The sequence below is a fragment of the Vigna unguiculata genome, chromosome 8, assembly GCF_004118075.2.
Source record: "Vigna unguiculata cultivar IT97K-499-35 chromosome 8, ASM411807v1, whole genome shotgun sequence".
Classification (NCBI taxonomy): Eukaryota; Viridiplantae; Streptophyta; class Magnoliopsida; order Fabales; family Fabaceae; genus Vigna; species Vigna unguiculata.
In genome coordinates this window covers 25,740,343-25,756,932 of record NC_040286.1, presented here as the reverse complement: position 1 = coordinate 25,756,932, position 16,590 = coordinate 25,740,343, and the positions used below count along the sequence as shown (strand labels likewise).

General features: G+C 33.4%; 1 protein-coding gene across 1 annotated transcript; it reads left to right on the top strand.

Annotated features, from left to right (window-relative positions):
- The first annotated feature begins 332 nt into the window (after window positions 1-332).
- On the top strand, window positions 333-1,823 carry LOC114195652 (probable polyamine transporter At3g13620). Its single transcript, XM_028086193.1, has one exon. The coding sequence runs from the start codon at window positions 340-342 to the stop codon at window positions 1,732-1,734; it is 1,395 nt and encodes a 464-aa protein (XP_027941994.1). The 5' UTR covers window positions 333-339; the 3' UTR covers window positions 1,735-1,823.
- The last annotated feature ends 14,767 nt before the right edge of the window (window positions 1,824-16,590 follow it).

Here is a 16,590-nt window from a genome sequence, read left to right as displayed (position 1 = left end):
CCAAATCTATCATCTAATCCAAACATAATCTGAAATATTTTATATTGATCAATATATTTTTAAGACAAAAAAAACAAGTTTAAATTTTATTAGATTTATTGTATTGTTATCTACTGAGTATTAAAAATATATTATATTAATACTTTATATTTTTTAAAAATATTTTAAAATTTTAAAATCACTGATTATACATATATTTTGAATGTACAGCATATAATTATAAATTTAAAAAAGCAAATAAAAACGGTGAGAGAGTCCAAATTACATGTTTCCATCTTATATAAACCAACCAACCTTTCCAAACAGATAGGGCAATCAGTAGTTATGGATGTCGAAGAAATGCCTTTTGCAGCTTCAAGTGCAACTGCCACGCCTTCCGCAAAAGCCGCGAAAGTGAAGAAACTCACTCTCATCCCTCTTGTATTCCTCATCTACTTCGAAGTTGCCGGTGGTCCCTACGGCGGAGAGCCCGCAGTTAAAGGGGCGGGCCCCCTCCTTGCTCTCCTGGGCTATCTTATATTCCCCTTCATCTGGGGCGTCCCCGCTGCCCTAATCACTGCCGAGCTAACCACCGCCTACCCCGGCAACGGCGGCTTTGTGCTGTGGGCGGAACGCGCCTTCGGCCCCTTCTGGGGCTCCCTAATGGGAACATGGAAGTTCCTCAGCGTTTGCATCAACATCGCATCTTTTCCCGCCCTCTGCATCCAATACGTCCAAAAATACTTCCCCGTTCTCTGCTCTGGCTGGCCTCGCCAGGTGGCAGTCATAGCTTCAACCCTGGCTCTCTCACTTTTCAACTACACTGGCCTCACCATCGTGGGTAACGTCGCTGTGTTACTCGCTGTGGTTTCTCTCTGCCCCTTCGTGCTTATGTCCTTCATCGCCATCCCCAAGATTAAGCCCCATAGGTGGGTTAGCTTGGGTCAGAAGGGTGTTAAGAAAGATTGGAACACGTACTTCAACACGCTCTTCTATAACCTCAACTTCTGGGACAACGTTAGTACCTTAGCCGGGGAAGTTGATAAACCCAACAAGACTTTCCCTTTGGCTCTTTTTGTTTCAGTCATTTTCATCTGCGTCTCCTACGTCATCCCTCTCTTCGCCGTCATTGGAGCAGTTTCGGTTGACCAGAGCCAATGGGAAACTGGGTTCCACGCGCAGGCTGCGGAAATCATCGGCGGGAAGTGGTTGAAAGTCTGGATTGAAGTCGGGGCAGTGTTGTCGACAATTGGTCTTTACGAGGCCCAGTTGAGCAGCAGCGCGTACCAGGTTCTGGGCATGGCGGACATCGGGATTCTGCCCAAGTTTTTTGGAGTTAGGTCAAAGTGGTTCCACACGCCTTGGTTGGGGATTATGTCATCGACTTTGATATCTATTAGTGTGTCTTACATGGACTTCACCGACATCGTTTCTTCGGCGAATTTCATGTACGGTTTGGGGATACTGTTGGAGTTTGCGTCGTTTCTTTGGCTGAGATGGAAGTCGCCCTCCATTGAAAGGCCTTACCGTGTTCCCCTGAGGCTGCCATTGTTGGCTGTGATGTGCTTCATACCCTCTGTTTTACTGGTCTTCATAATGGTTATTGCTACCAAAACTGTTTATTTGGTGAGTGGTGTCATGACTGTGGCTGGAATTGGGTTTTTCTTGTTCATAAAACTCTGCAAGACAATGAAGTGGGTAGAGTTCAGCGTGGAAGAACAGAAAGAAATTCCCTTTGAAAGGCCTGCGCTATGATAGAATTAGAATTAAAAATGATGCACAAATAGAAAAATATGATACGTACGTGTATGGGATATACCACATATCTAATACGTCTATACGAAAATACGAAAATAAATAAAATACAATGCATCATATATGTATTTAAAATATATATGTATTTAAAAATATATAACAATTCTTAAAAACATAAAAAAATATATTATTAAATTACTACTACTTTATAAATTAGATACTTCGTTGATAAATATCCTAAAGTATCATACACAAATTCTTCTCGAACACATATCATATATGAATACTTCTCGAATACATATCATATATGAATACATCTCAAACATACGTTGTCTAAATTAAAATATCTGTGCATTGTAATTAATCACTAATCCTATAAAAGTCTATTATATTTGTAACTCAAAACAAAATAAGCTTATCCAGTCTCTTCGTTATAGAAGTAATATTTTATTTAAGTTTAACTATAATTTAGTTTATATTGTTAAATTTCTTAAATTTGAATTTGGTTTTGTTGATCGAAAAAGAGAAAAATCAAGTTGAACAAGCTTAAAAAACAATATTGCTACAAAATCAAGTCGAGCTGGTATATTGATTTTTTTTTAATGAAGTTTGAATGTAGCTACAAAATCAAAGTTGGTGATATATATATATATATATATATATATATATAACTCAAAATATAGTTACAAAATCAAAAGTTAGTGATCCACGTAACATATATAACTCAAAATATAACTACAAAATAAAATGTTAGTAATCCACATAACATAACATATAGATATATAACTCAAAATATATATAACAATTATAATATTTATTGAAATACATTTATTTATATTTTGTTTAGAAAAATGGTACATGCAAATATAGTTTATTTAATTTTATATTTAAAGTATTAAGTATAAGCAAGAAAACAAAAGTAAGAATAGCATAATGTTATTAAACAAATATAAGAAAAATAGCATAATGTGAAAATTTGGGTACGTAGTAGGAGGAGATTATATTGTATAAAAGATAAAACCTTATACTATTTATAAAACAAACAATTTTGCTTCGTCATCGACCTTTGTGCTGTGGAGATTTAATCTCCACTTGACAACACCACCTAGAAAAACACTACCATTTCATCCACTAATATCCAGCATTGCATTGGATTATGTTCAGTTGAAGGACAGTGCAAATGGAAGAATCGCGATTCATGCATCCGCTGACCAACAATATTATAAGTTCTGCAATCGGAGAGGCATTTTGACACATGTCGCTGTTTGCCAACGCGTTTCTGGTGTATGTCTAACACTGATCAGAGTTTTAATATGGTGCGTTGGTTCTCCTCTTCCAGGTTTCTGGTTTCTGCAGGGCTGCTGCTGCATTTCAAAATCATATTAACCACCACGACTCAGTCTTCCCTCACCAATTCCATGTACTGTGTGAGAGTCTCCAGAACGAACCAAAATTCATGAGCTCTTTAAACTTCCTTGTCTCCTCCCTAAATCCTAAAATTGTTAAAATGGTGTTCAAACACTGATTTTTTTTCCCTTTTTCGGATGTTTTAAAGCGTTACATATTAGGATCGGATTAAGAAAAAAATTAGTTAAATAAATTAGAGAAAATAGTCAAGAACAATTTCATTAAATAAATTATTAATTACATTAGAAGTACAACTTGACTAAAAAAATAAATTGTGTTACTCTCTATTAATAATTAAAATAATTAAAAATTTGTTTTATTTTTAATAATTTTCATATATATATTCATTAAAATTAATTAATATTGATATATAATTAACCTTATTTTTTAATTTATATAAAAAATTGCACTTTTAAAATATTAAAACATATAATATTTGAATTAGTTGTAATTTATTTTTTAAGTACTTTATTTAATATAATAATTAAAATATTTTATACTTTAATTTTTTATTTTAATAAAGTTATTAAATTTCTTTTAATAAAATATTTATTTTTCCTATTGTATTTTTCTTGGCATAGAAGATCCTACTCAATACCAAGTGAGTATAGTAGAGTAATTTTGAAATAAACCTAAAAGTGCACATGTATGCACATATTTTCAACAAATTCAAACTTATTACAAGTTACTGATTTATGTTATTGCAAAACCTCACAACAACGACGTCAAAGATTTGTTGATAATCTGAGACGAATTTAATTTATCCAACAAGTGCATTAGGTTCAATTGTAGTATAATAAAGTCGTATTTATAAGAATTTGGTTAAATAGTAACCTATGATCTATTTGAATTTGTAATGAAACAACAATAAGAGTTAACAAATTTGAAAGCAAAGATTTGCTTAAGGAATAAAGTAGTTGATGCTGATAAGAATGTTGAGATTGAACTTGATTAATCTTCTTCTATAACATTATTATCTACCCATTTATAAGTTATATTCACTTTAGTGTTCTTAAAGGTGCTCTTTATGGTAATCCTAAATTCATTCCTCACATTTAGGACCTAAGGTCATCATATTCGTGTGATTCCTCAACCTTGATTGAATTATTCCTTGCATTAAGAACATGACTCTATATTTAGCTATAGCAGATAAATCTATTCATAAAATCTAGTAACATTAGGAAATTTGATTGAATCTAAATTTAAACTAGTTTCCACACAATTTAAGTTAATGAGGTAAAGTGAGTGATAAATTCATCAAAGCGATAAGCAAAAAATCAAATAACTAACACGTAAAAAAAAACATAACATATATTGGAATAAATTCAATCCCAACAAGACAAGGCCTAGTTGCTCATGATAATGAATTCAAGTATAAGCAATTAGAGTTGTGTTCCCACTCCCATAGTTCTCTTAAAATGTATTCCAAAAGTGTCTAAAATATCCTAGAACTGAATTGGAAAATCAACATACAAATAATAGAAAAGACTCTACTTTTATAGAAATTAAAGCGTAGCTCCAACTCCAAAAGTGTTGGTCTGCTCTTGATATTTTCTCCCTAGGTGGGTTTTGTCCTAGCTTGAGCCTTTGGTTTGATGGTCAACAATGGAGTTTTCCTACCTTGGAGGGTTTCCTCTAAAGCTTAGGTACCAATTCTGGTGCTTCAAATTTCTTTGGAGTGAACTTCTTTGAGGCTTAGTACCAATGTCATTGCTCAACTATAGGGCTTACATTTGAATATTTACTAAATTACCTTTCGGTGCTCAACGTCAACTTTGGGGCTGAATGCCATACACTTAAATTCCTTAAAAATATCTACAAAAATATCACAAACACATTAAAATTCTCATTTTCTTACTTCTCTATTCTTCACTTTGTAAGTTAGAGTAAAAGGGGCATTTTTTACAAAGAAATATGTAAATTTTACACATGATAATTGTCAAAGTCATATGAAACATTAAGTAAACTATACACTTATCATTGTTGCAATTTGGGTCACCCCTTTCGTTGATTTATGTTACAAGTTCCTTTACTTCTGCAATTTATTTTAGTGTTTTTATTATTTTATTGCAACTTCTTCTATCACCATACCTACCACTTTGGACTATTACCATCTTTAAATTACGTTTCATTCATTGTAATTGTGTTTCCATCTCCATCATTATCATAAAAAAACAAAAGAAGCAAAGTACAAATTTGTTATGCACAAAATCTCATTAAGATCCAAGTAAGAGAGAGAACGAATTCATTAAGTGTTTGAGTGAAATTGGTGCATGAAATTAGCAAACTTTGCGTCGAACTAATTTTCCTCATTGATACTTAAACGTGTAAACACCCTAGTTAGATTGAAAAATAAGTGTTTGCTGATCATGTGGAAAAATAACTTACATAGACTAGATTTAGTTATGAACAACAATAGGAAATCAATCAAGACTAAATCCTCGAGAAATAATGTTAAAAAAAGATGGTCGATTTTCTCGACTTATCCACTAAAATTGATAACAAAATCTTAAGAAAAAAATAATAAGAGAAAGAAAGAATCTATAGAACAAATAAAATTTTACTTTAGGATTAAATACTAATTTAGTCTCTGTTTTTGTTGAGTTTTGTCAACTCAGTCATAATATTTTTTTGTTCAATCAGGTCTCAATTTTCGTCAATTTTGTTCAATTTAATTATTTTTGGTAATTATGTTTAAATAGTTAACAAGTGAACATTATTTGTCACATGTCGATTCGTGATTTTTTAATTTTTAATTAAGAATATCGTCCATGTGTCAAGTCAACATTATGCCATGTGTCGATGTTTGTGCCATGTGTTAGTGTCTTATATTCAATTTGGTTCATGTATTTGTTATTTTACTCAATTCATTCCCATTTTTTTTAAATAAATCGATTTTGTTTCTCTCCAACTTGAAATCAAATTTAATTATTTTATAAATGTTATATTGATAATTTTATTAAAATTCACACTTTTATTAAATATTTTTGGAATTCTTAGGATCACATTTTTATTAAAAGACACATTTTTATTAAAATTCACATTTTTATTAAAGTTCACTAGGTAAACCTTCTGGTTTGGGACTCATACCCCTATAATAATTTTCATTGGGTTTATTAAGATGTAATTTTAGAAAATAAGCATAAAAATGCACATACAACAACATTATTATTCCACAATTTATAATACACCTCGTGTCGTAGAAAATTCTTAAGAAATTATGCTTCAGCAATAGCAGTATCTAAAGCAAAAATCTCAGCTTCCATGGTAGATCATGAAATAACAATTTGTTTAGAAAATTTTCATGATATTGCACCTCCACCTAAAGAAAAATATAATACGAATAGTTGATTTTGTGTCGTTAGAATCAAAATGCAATTTACATTAGTATATCATTCAATAATTTCAAGAAGTTTCACACATTGAATGCCACAAAGGGAAGAATCACACATAATATTATCACAAGATGGCAAAACAATACTAGAGGTATCACAATCAGTTTTAGTCAATTTATCATGAAACATTTCTAGATTCCATAATAGTATTATAGGAAATTTCACTCACTTCAGAATAAATATTCAAGAATTTTTCTTTTTTTTTATTAAGAGGTATATTAACCTTTTCAAGACACCTCCACACTTTGAAATATTGAAAATGCGTTTTTCTTTTTCTCATAAATCATTGATGAATCATTATTTTCTTCCATTCCACTAGCCCTTGTGTACCCATTTGACAGTTTTTTAGTGCTTAATTGTTCATCTTTAGAGTGTTTTTCATCTGTTGGGCTTTATTGGGTCATTGTTCCGAATTTGGACTAATTTCACATTATTTGGCCTAATTTTCGTTTTTAATTATTTTTAGATATTTGGGTGAAGCAATTTTGGAGCTTGGACATCAATGTTCAGTTGAAGAGAGTCGCCCCATCGTTGCCAAATCATTTCCACATCATCTGAGTGAATGGGCCAACATTAGAGGCCCAAGAATGGCATTTTTGTAATTCTGCAGCTCATAATGACATTTTTGTAAATATGAGTGGTAGGGGTGATGGGACCACGAAATTAGGTCTGGATGCATGCAAGGAGCCGCACACTTCATCTTCTTCTCCCCCATTTTCTCCATCCACCATTTTTTGGGCTCCAAGCTTCCATGGAAGTGCTTCTTGCGATTTTTCACGTTTTTGCCTAGTTTTTACCGTTTTTATGCACATTTGACAACACCCATTGAGGGTTTTGCGTTTTGATTTCGTTTTCTATCTTGGGCAGCTCATTTTGTGAGTTTTATAGACTTGGAACAACACCCATTAATGGGGTTTTCGTATTTATATATGACAACACCGTTTTACATTCCTTTGGAGCTTTAAAATCTCTCTTTTTCTCTTGATTTGCGTTTTAAGAATTCATAAGCTAGGGTTTTCGGTTCTGTTTTTGTGATTCCAGATTTGAAGAGTTTTTTTGCTCCATTTTTCATGTCTAGCTAAATTCGTGTACTGACTCCTTGATGAAAAATGCAATGAAGCTTTGAGGTTGTGCTTGTTTTGTAAAATCTGCCACGTCTCTTTGTTCTGAATTCGGGAATGCATGTGATGAATCTATTTGTGCTTAATTTACAAAGTAATTGCATGTGTTTGGGTTAAGTTATGTTCATACTTAATGTATGTAGCTTGGCTGTCACGAATTTAAGGATGTATGCATTGCTTAATTGCATAATGAAGCTAGATTGTAATTTTCGCTTAGTGGATTATTATCTAGTGGATTGAGAGAAAGCAGAGGTGTTAATTTGGTGGCCTATGATAAGTGAAATTGTGTTTGAATTAAGGATGTCAATACAATTTTAATCACTGTCGCATTCAATTTAATCTGTTGATTAGCATTCTGAATCTGTCTGCCAAACTCCCCCTGTGTTATTGTGTTGTGTTCATTTGGAAATTGAGGCTCTGAACAAGAACATTGGTCGTTGGGAGACGACTTGGTTCAACTGTCACATACTGCATTTTAAGTGTTTTAATTTGGTGGGGTACGACCTCTATCACTCATAATGACCTTTATCACAATTTTTTAAGGAATTTTATTCAAGAATATGGCAAGCAAAATATAAATATTATATCTTTTATGAGATTTTTCTTTCATCATTTTTTTAACTTAAAAGAGTTATTAATGAGGTATAATTGAAGGTTAACAACCGGGTGAAGGGAAAACTGTTAATTTCATTGGATGGAGTGTTAAGTCAGTTTAGTGAAGGTGTATGGGTACAACTGGTGGTTTCTATAGGTTCTTGTTCACAAAGGAGTTCTGAACTTTCAAAGGATCATGTGGTCCATTCGAGGTCATGTTTGTGTGAATCGAGGGTTTCCTAATAAGTTAAGAAGTGACCAAGTGGAAAGTTTAGGTTGTTGTAAAAAGCCAAGGAAGACACAAATAAGATTAGATTTATGAGGCGTATTTGTGATATGTTATGCAAGCCTCTTAAAGTACAATAGCCTAAGGCAGATCTTAGTCCTGTTACAGGGGCCTCAAACTACAATAGCATGGGGCAGATCTTAGTAGTGTTATAAGAGGTCATGTTGTAAAGGAAACAAACAAAAGGAATTTTGTGTTATATTGTATCAAAAATCTCTACTGTTACGCTATTATTCCTATAATAATGCAAAAACGTGCAAAATTATTTCTATAATTCAACTATTTTAATAATTAAAATATTTTTTTATGATTTAATTTCTAACACTTCCCCTCAAGTTGGAGAGTGAATATCAAGAACTCCCAACTTGCGCTTCATGATAGAGAAAGCTTATTTTCCTAGTGGTTTAGTGAATGCATCAACAATTTGTTCAGCAGAAGGTACATATTTTGTTGAAATTGAACCATCTTGAATCTTATCACGAATGAAGTGGCAATCCATCTCTATGTGTCTAGTTTTTTCCTGAAATACTGGGTTAGCTGCAATGTGTAAGGTGACTTTATTGTCACAATTCAAAAATGTCGATTTAGGATGCAATATCCGTAAATCTTTCAACAATGATCGTAACAAAGTCAACTCACAAAAGTACTAGTCAATGCTCTACATTCAGCTTCTGCTGAGGATAGAGAAATTGTTTTCTGCCTCTTTATTCGCTAAAAGATGAGGGAGGATCCCAAAAAAACATAATAACTTGTAGTTGATTTTTGGGATATAGGGCAACCTCCCTAAACTAAATCACAGAAAGCGCGCAAAGAAAAATCATTTTGTGAAGGAAAAAGAAAACCTTGACATGAAGTGTTTTGTGAAAAAATGAAATTCGTGGTTTTTGAGATGTGAAGGTTGGAATGACCTACAAATGTCGCCAAATGAATACCATGAAAGTCTTGGTGCACGAAAGTTTTGAGTTCGGTGGGTTTTGCACATGGCCAAGTTGGACGGTGCACCACGACATTGCTAGATGGCTTGGTAGGGTGTTTTGTGAAAAAATGAAATTCGTGGTTTTTGAGATGTGAGGGTGGGAATGACCTACAAATGTCCCCAAAAGAATACCATAAAATTCTTGGTGCACGAAAGTTTTGAGTTCGGTGGGTTTTGCACATGGTCAAGTTGGTCGGTGCACCATGGCATAGCTAGATGGCTTGGTGGAGAGTTTTGTGAAAAATTGAGATTCGTGGTTTTTGAGATGTGAGGGTTGGAATGGCCTACAAATGTCCCCAAAAGAATACCATAAAATTCTTGGTGCACAAAAGTTTTGAGTTCGGTGGGTTTTGCACATGGCCAAGTTGGTCGGTGCACCACGGCATAGCTAGATGGCTTGGTGGAGAGTTTGTGAAAAATTGAAATTCGTGGTTTTTGAGATGTGAGGGTTGGAATGGCCTACAAATGTCCCCAAATGAATACCATGAAATTCTTGGTGCACGAAAGTTTTGAGTTCGGTGGGTTTTGCACATGGCCAAGTTGGTCGGTACACCACGGCATTGCTAGATGGCTTGGTGAGGTGTTTTGTAAAAAAAATGAAATTCGTGGTTTTTGAGATGTGAGGGTGGTAATGGCCTACAAATGTCACCAAATGAATACCATAAAATTCTTGGTGCACGAAAGTTTTGAGTTCGGTGGGTTTTGCACATGGCCAAGTTGGTCGATGCACCACGGCATAACTAGATGGCTTGGTGGGGAGTTTTGTGAAAAAATGAAATTCGTGGTTTTTGAGATGTGAAGGTTAGAAAGGCCTACAAATGTCCCCAAATGAGCACAAAAGTTTGAATTGGATGGATTTTGCACTTGACCAAGTTGGTCGGTGCACCGCGACTACATAGCTTGGTGCCAAAATTTGTCAAATTTAAGACCATGGCCAAACTAAATGAAATTTGGTGGGGAGGTTCCTCATATTGTTAAGTAGTGGACTGGAAAAAACGAGGTCGAAATTCAGAGTCTACATGTGCTTTTCCATTTTCCCTGATTTTACACAAACTCGGTAAGTAAAAAAAAATAAAAAAAATAGTTCCCCTTCTAGAAAAATTATGAAATTTGGTGAACAAGGAGATATTATTCTTTAAATATCTTCGCACACGCATTACAACTTTCATATAAGGCTTGAATGGAGCATGCATGAATCTGCTTAGTATGTGTAACGCATAGGTGAGAAATAACTTGTTTATAACATGAAGGTTCAATATCATTAGTAATAGTAGCAATAAAGGTCCGATGTTGAGGGGTATAACGATCATAAAGGATAAAATTGTAGAGAGGATATCATGTACCTTTATTTGGAAAAGATGAGGAGGATGACAATGGGCCAAGGGATACTACCTGATTACAAATATAATCTCATAAAGCTACGGGAGGACCATGAGATCGTTGAGAATGACGCAAGGGAACCACATGGGGCGAATTAGTGGGAGGCCTAATTTTGTTTTCTGTAGGTGGTGGTGGAGTATATGGAAGAGCCACACACGGAGGATTATCTGGGACAATATTAGGTATGACAGGGTCTATTGTGGTGAAAGAAGTGTCAATGGATTCATACAAAAAAAATATCCTCATGAAAGACAACATCACAACTAGTGAAAACTTGGTGAGTTTCGAGATCATATAACTTATAGGCGTTTTGGATAAGAGGATAACAAAAAAAAATACATTTTTGAGTACGAGGAAAAAACTTATAAGAAACATGAACATTAGTAGCATAAGCAAGACTTCCAAAAACTCGAATGTGTGAATAAGAAGGGATTTTACCATGTAGGCGCTCAAAAAGGTGTCTGACGTGATAAAAAAGCCATAGCCAACCTGTTAATAATATGGATAGTAGGGGAAACACATTTTGCTCGAAAGTGTAAACAAGAATAACTTGAAAACGAAGAGCATGTGCTAACTCAAGGATATGTCTATGTTTATGCTTGACAACTCTATTTGTTGTGGTGTGTAAGTGCAAAACTATTGGTAAGTTGTTCCTTGTTGTATAAAAAAATCTCGCACAAAAAAGAAATTATCTTCCATTGTTAACCCGAATATTGGCTATATTGGTATTAAAATGGGTTTTGACAAAGGAGAAGAAATTTTTTAAGGATATGTTGGGTTTCACTTTTATGATGCATGAAAAAAATCCAAGTGAAGCGAGAAAAATCATCCCTAATAATCAAAATGATACCGTGCACAAGAAAGAGAAGGAACTTTATATGGTCCCGAAATATCACAATGAAGTAATTCAAAAGGTTTAATGGAAAAAATTGAGCTATTTGGAAAAGGAAGGTGTGTCTGTTTTGCAAGAGTACAAACATCACAAATTTTATTTGACTCTAAAGAAAGGTTTAACAAAGTTTTAGCCATGAAATCTAATCTAGATGGAGATTGATGTCCTACTTGTTGATGCCACAAGGTAGTAGAAGTGTTTGAAGGAGGAGATGACTTGGTGACATGGGTTGTGAGTGATGGAATGAGAGTGTATGACTTATTTGATGTCATTGCAATCAAGTAATAGAGTCCACCTTATTGCTTACTCAAACCTATTTTCATTCTCGTCATCAAATCTTGTAAAATACACCAAGAAGGAAAAAAGTTACTAAACAATTTAAATCTTTTTGTGATACGACTTATTGACATCAAATCTACTTTGCAAGATGGTACCCCAAGCACATTTGTTAAAGAAACAATTGGACTTAAAGGTAAAGTTCCAATAAAGATAATAGGGGCCTGGTTACCATTTGGCATAACAACTGGTGGTAAAGAAGTGTTTTCTTTACCGTTGACAAGAAAGGTTGGTGAAGAAATAATGTGATCGGTGGCCCCACTATCAATTATAAGTTTGGGTGGTGACAAACCTGAAGGAACATTAGTGTTGTTGACCTTAGGATTAGTTGACGGAGATGTTGCATTACCTTGCATAATAGACAACATTAGTTGAAGTTCTGGTTCAGTTAATCCATTCATTGTGGCTTAGAATACAACTGTTACATCATAAGAGTCGTTGTGACATTATTGGCTGAAAATGGACTATTCCCATTGGGCTTAGAATAAGCATTTTGGGTAACTCCATGCCTTGGGTGTTTAGGAGGATAATCGTGTAGCTTCCAGCATGTTTCTTTTGTATGATGATCTCTATCACAATGAGAACAATGTGATAACTTTTTATTAGATGAATTTAAACGAGAAGGAGGACCTTGTTTGCATCGAACAACAAGGTATGTTGGTTCATTCTTTTGAACAAACTTGGCTAAAGCTTCTATTGTGTCACGTGTGGTGCCCAAATGTTGTTGTTTTTCTTCTTGAAGGATGTAAGAACCAACCTGTGTACATCAAGCAATGGATTCATTAAGAGAAGTTGGATAAAAATAGCATTATAAGAGTCATTCAACCCTATAAGAAGCTTCATCAATTTATGCCTTTTATTATCTGCTCCACAAATGCAGGTTGCATTATTATAGGAGTATAACTCATCCTATAATTTGTTTAACTTTGTGTAATAGGTTGTGATTGTCATTTGATCTTGAGCCAAGCAAATAATGTCTCTCTAAATCTGAAAAATCCATGACGCATGAGACCAAATTTAATTTTTATATTAAAATTCACATTTCTTATTAAATATATTAAAATTCACATGATTATAACTTTTATATAAAAATTAAATTTGGTCTCAATTTTGAGAGAGACAAAATTGCTCAATTTTAAACAAAATTAGGAGTCAATTGAACAAAAATAACAAATATAGGGACTAAATTGAATATAAAACATTGACTATGACATATGGCACACTACTGTTGGGTTGAAACGTGGACATTTAAAAAATAAAAAAAAACACCAAGTGACATGTGGTAGTCACTGTTCATGGTCGTTAATAATTTAAATGGTGTTAGCAAAAAAAGACTAAATTGAACAAAATTGACGAAAATTGGGACCTATTTGAGCACAAAAACAAAATTAGGACTAATTTGACAAAACTTGACGAAAATTAGGACCAAAAAGGTATTTTAACCTAGTAATTATGTCTCTTAATTTTTGATTAGATTCTGATAAATTATTTTTAGTATTAAACTTAAAAAAAAGGTATATTGATGAAGACTAAAATAACAAATTCATTTTTTAAAAGTGATAAAAGGGAAGATACTCATGAAAATAAAAACAATACAAATTTACTTCTTTAGATATTTTGAAGCATGAGATCAAGCACAAGAAAAACAATTTTTATCAGGCATTATTTTTGGTATTTCTAGGGGTTTGAACAGATTACCGATGGTTTTGAATACACGCAATTTGCTTTTATCGTAGAAAAACTAGCGTCATTAGCAGATTACGAGTGGTTTTTACTAACCCATGGTAAATGAGTACTTAAAAGCGGTTTTGAAACCTTGGTGTTTACCGACAGTTTGAAACCTTCGGTATTTACCGACAGTTTTAGAACCTTGGGCATTTATTGGCAGTTTTTGAACCCTGGGTATTTACTGGCAGTTTTCGAACCCCTATTATTTACCAATAATTCAGGAATCCCTAGTATTTATCGGCAGTTTGGAACCCTGGTATTTATGGTTTTGGAACCTCGGGTATTTACCCGAGGTTTTGGACCCCTGTTATTTATCGAATATTTTGGAACCTTTAGTATCGTGCGGGATTTTTGCAAACCTCTACTAGCTATCAACATTTTTAAATCCTTTATACTGAATGACAATACTAAAAGCCCATTTTGTTGGTATCGCGCAGCGGAATGACTAGACAATGGTCAAAAACCAAGAGGGGGGTAAATTGGATTTTGATAAAACTTAACAGATTTAAAAATTTTCTCAAAATTTTAATGATTAACTTAAAGTCACAATTACTTTAAATGCAAGTGCAAATAAATAAAGAGTTTGGGGAAGAAGATAAACATTGATATTTATACTGGTTTAGATCAAAAGACCATATGTCCAGTTCTTAATCTCTTAAACAAAGAGATTAACTCAATACTATAATAATCAGAGTATAAACAGATTATAAAAGAGTAAAGGTTTAGAAACCACCTTTCTTGAATCACACAAGAGATGAAGACACCTCCCTTGAAATCCACAAGGGATGAAAACACCTTCCTTGAGTCACACAAGGAATGAACACCTCCATTGAATCACACAAAGGATGATTGGCTTCTCCTAGCAACAACAACAACACTCAATCAGTCAAGATCCCAAAGTTATCGCTCTACCCACACTAGGTTTTTCAAAGCCTTCCCACACATAGTTCTTAAGTACTCAGACTTCTCTAACTCCTGTTTTTGATAATGAAAGTCTACCACTCTATTTATAGAAGCCTACTTAGAAATTAGGTTAAGAATATGAAAAGTTAAGTCACACCTGCCATAGATAATCGATTACCACTTAAGATAATTGATTATTCTAGTGGTTTTCAAAAACAAAGTTTTGAAGTAGTAATCGATTCCCCAAAATGGCAATCGATTATCTCATCTACATTTTTGAACAAATAATTTTATAACTGCTAGTGGTAATCGATTACCAGAAATGGTAATCGATTATTTCAAGTCGTTTTTGAAGAGCCAAGTTATAACTGCCAGTGGTAATCGATTACCATCCATGGTAATCGATTATCTTAAGTGGATTTTTGAAAAATAAAATTTTGAGTTGGTTATCATAAGTTGGTAATCTATTACCACACCAATTTTTGCAAAAATTTAGTTTTTCTCAAAGGAGTTCCGAGCTGGCTATTGCTCTAACAATCTTACAACTAACTAGAGAAAGTTAAGCCTATTACAATAAGAACTTTAAATATAAAATGTACTAGTCTTCAATGTATCTCTTGAATCCAAACATTATTTTAAGTCTTCAACATTTTTCATGCATCATCATCAAGTTTTCCATACTTCTTTATAAGTCATCATCATCATCAAAACTCCTTATTGAAGGAAGATGTTCATTTTCTTCCTTTTGTCAACACATTTTAGTGTATCCCTACAATGCAATTCATTATTTATTAATGTTTTTACTTATGTTGCAAATTCCCTTAATTTTATTTGTTACACTTTTTAATGCATATAATTCCTAGAACATATGATATAAAAAACAAAATTCTAACATTTTGACATTTGTTTATAACTAGATGTAACATTCCCAAAAACAAGGAACATTCTCTATAAGTTCAAGGTAAATAATAAAGTTTAAATGTTCAAACTAGTGAAATCTTACAATATCTTTTTTCTTATAATTATAAAGTTAAACATAATGAAAGTTTAATAAGATTCTTCAACTATCAATCTTGATTTAAATCTATGTGTACAAATCCGCCTAAAAATATACACACGAGATATTTCCATTATCATCTTCATGCACTATAGCTTGAACTTTGTGCAGTGGATGAACAAAGCTTTTCAACCCACTTCCATTGATGAAAATGCACCCTGCATTCAAATTCAAGAAGTAAATGAAAATCACAATACAATCTGCCTACTTGGGAGCAATAATGATGTTGGAAAGAGCAATTCATTAAGTCTTATACTTTGATGTTAAGTGTATACTCTATCAAAGCCCAAATAAAGAAAAAAGGTTATCCAATTATGATAGGTTTAATGGCAAGGTCTACACTAGGAGAAATAAAGTAGAGAGGCAGTTATAACCCCCTGCAATTATAATTGTATAGCAGACTAATATAAATAGTCTGTGTTTTAGGATTGGTAGGGAGGCTTTTTAATTATTTTCGAGTGTTGGAGTTTGGGAGAGAAGGGGTCCTCTCGAAAGACCTTTAAAGTTGTAAACGTTTTTTGTTACTGTTCTTATTCAATTGAAAGAACAATAGCCATAATAAGATCATACAGGGATTATACATATCTGTTTGAGTCTAGATACCTATCAATTGGTATCAGGAGCAGCGATCTTGGTTTTATGGAGTAGTGACGAATAAGGCATGGTGAATACAAGAATGGAGTCAAGAATTGATGGGCTGGAAAGGATGATTCAAGATTTGGTTCAAGATTAGGGCAAGAATGAAAATGAACAGCATGAGCGGTTTCAAAGACTAGAAGAC

Coding starts and splice junctions, on each gene's coding strand:
- LOC114195652 (XM_028086193.1), top strand. CDS start 340: ATGCCTTTTGCAGCTTCAAGTGCAACTGCCACGCCTTCCGCAAAAGCC.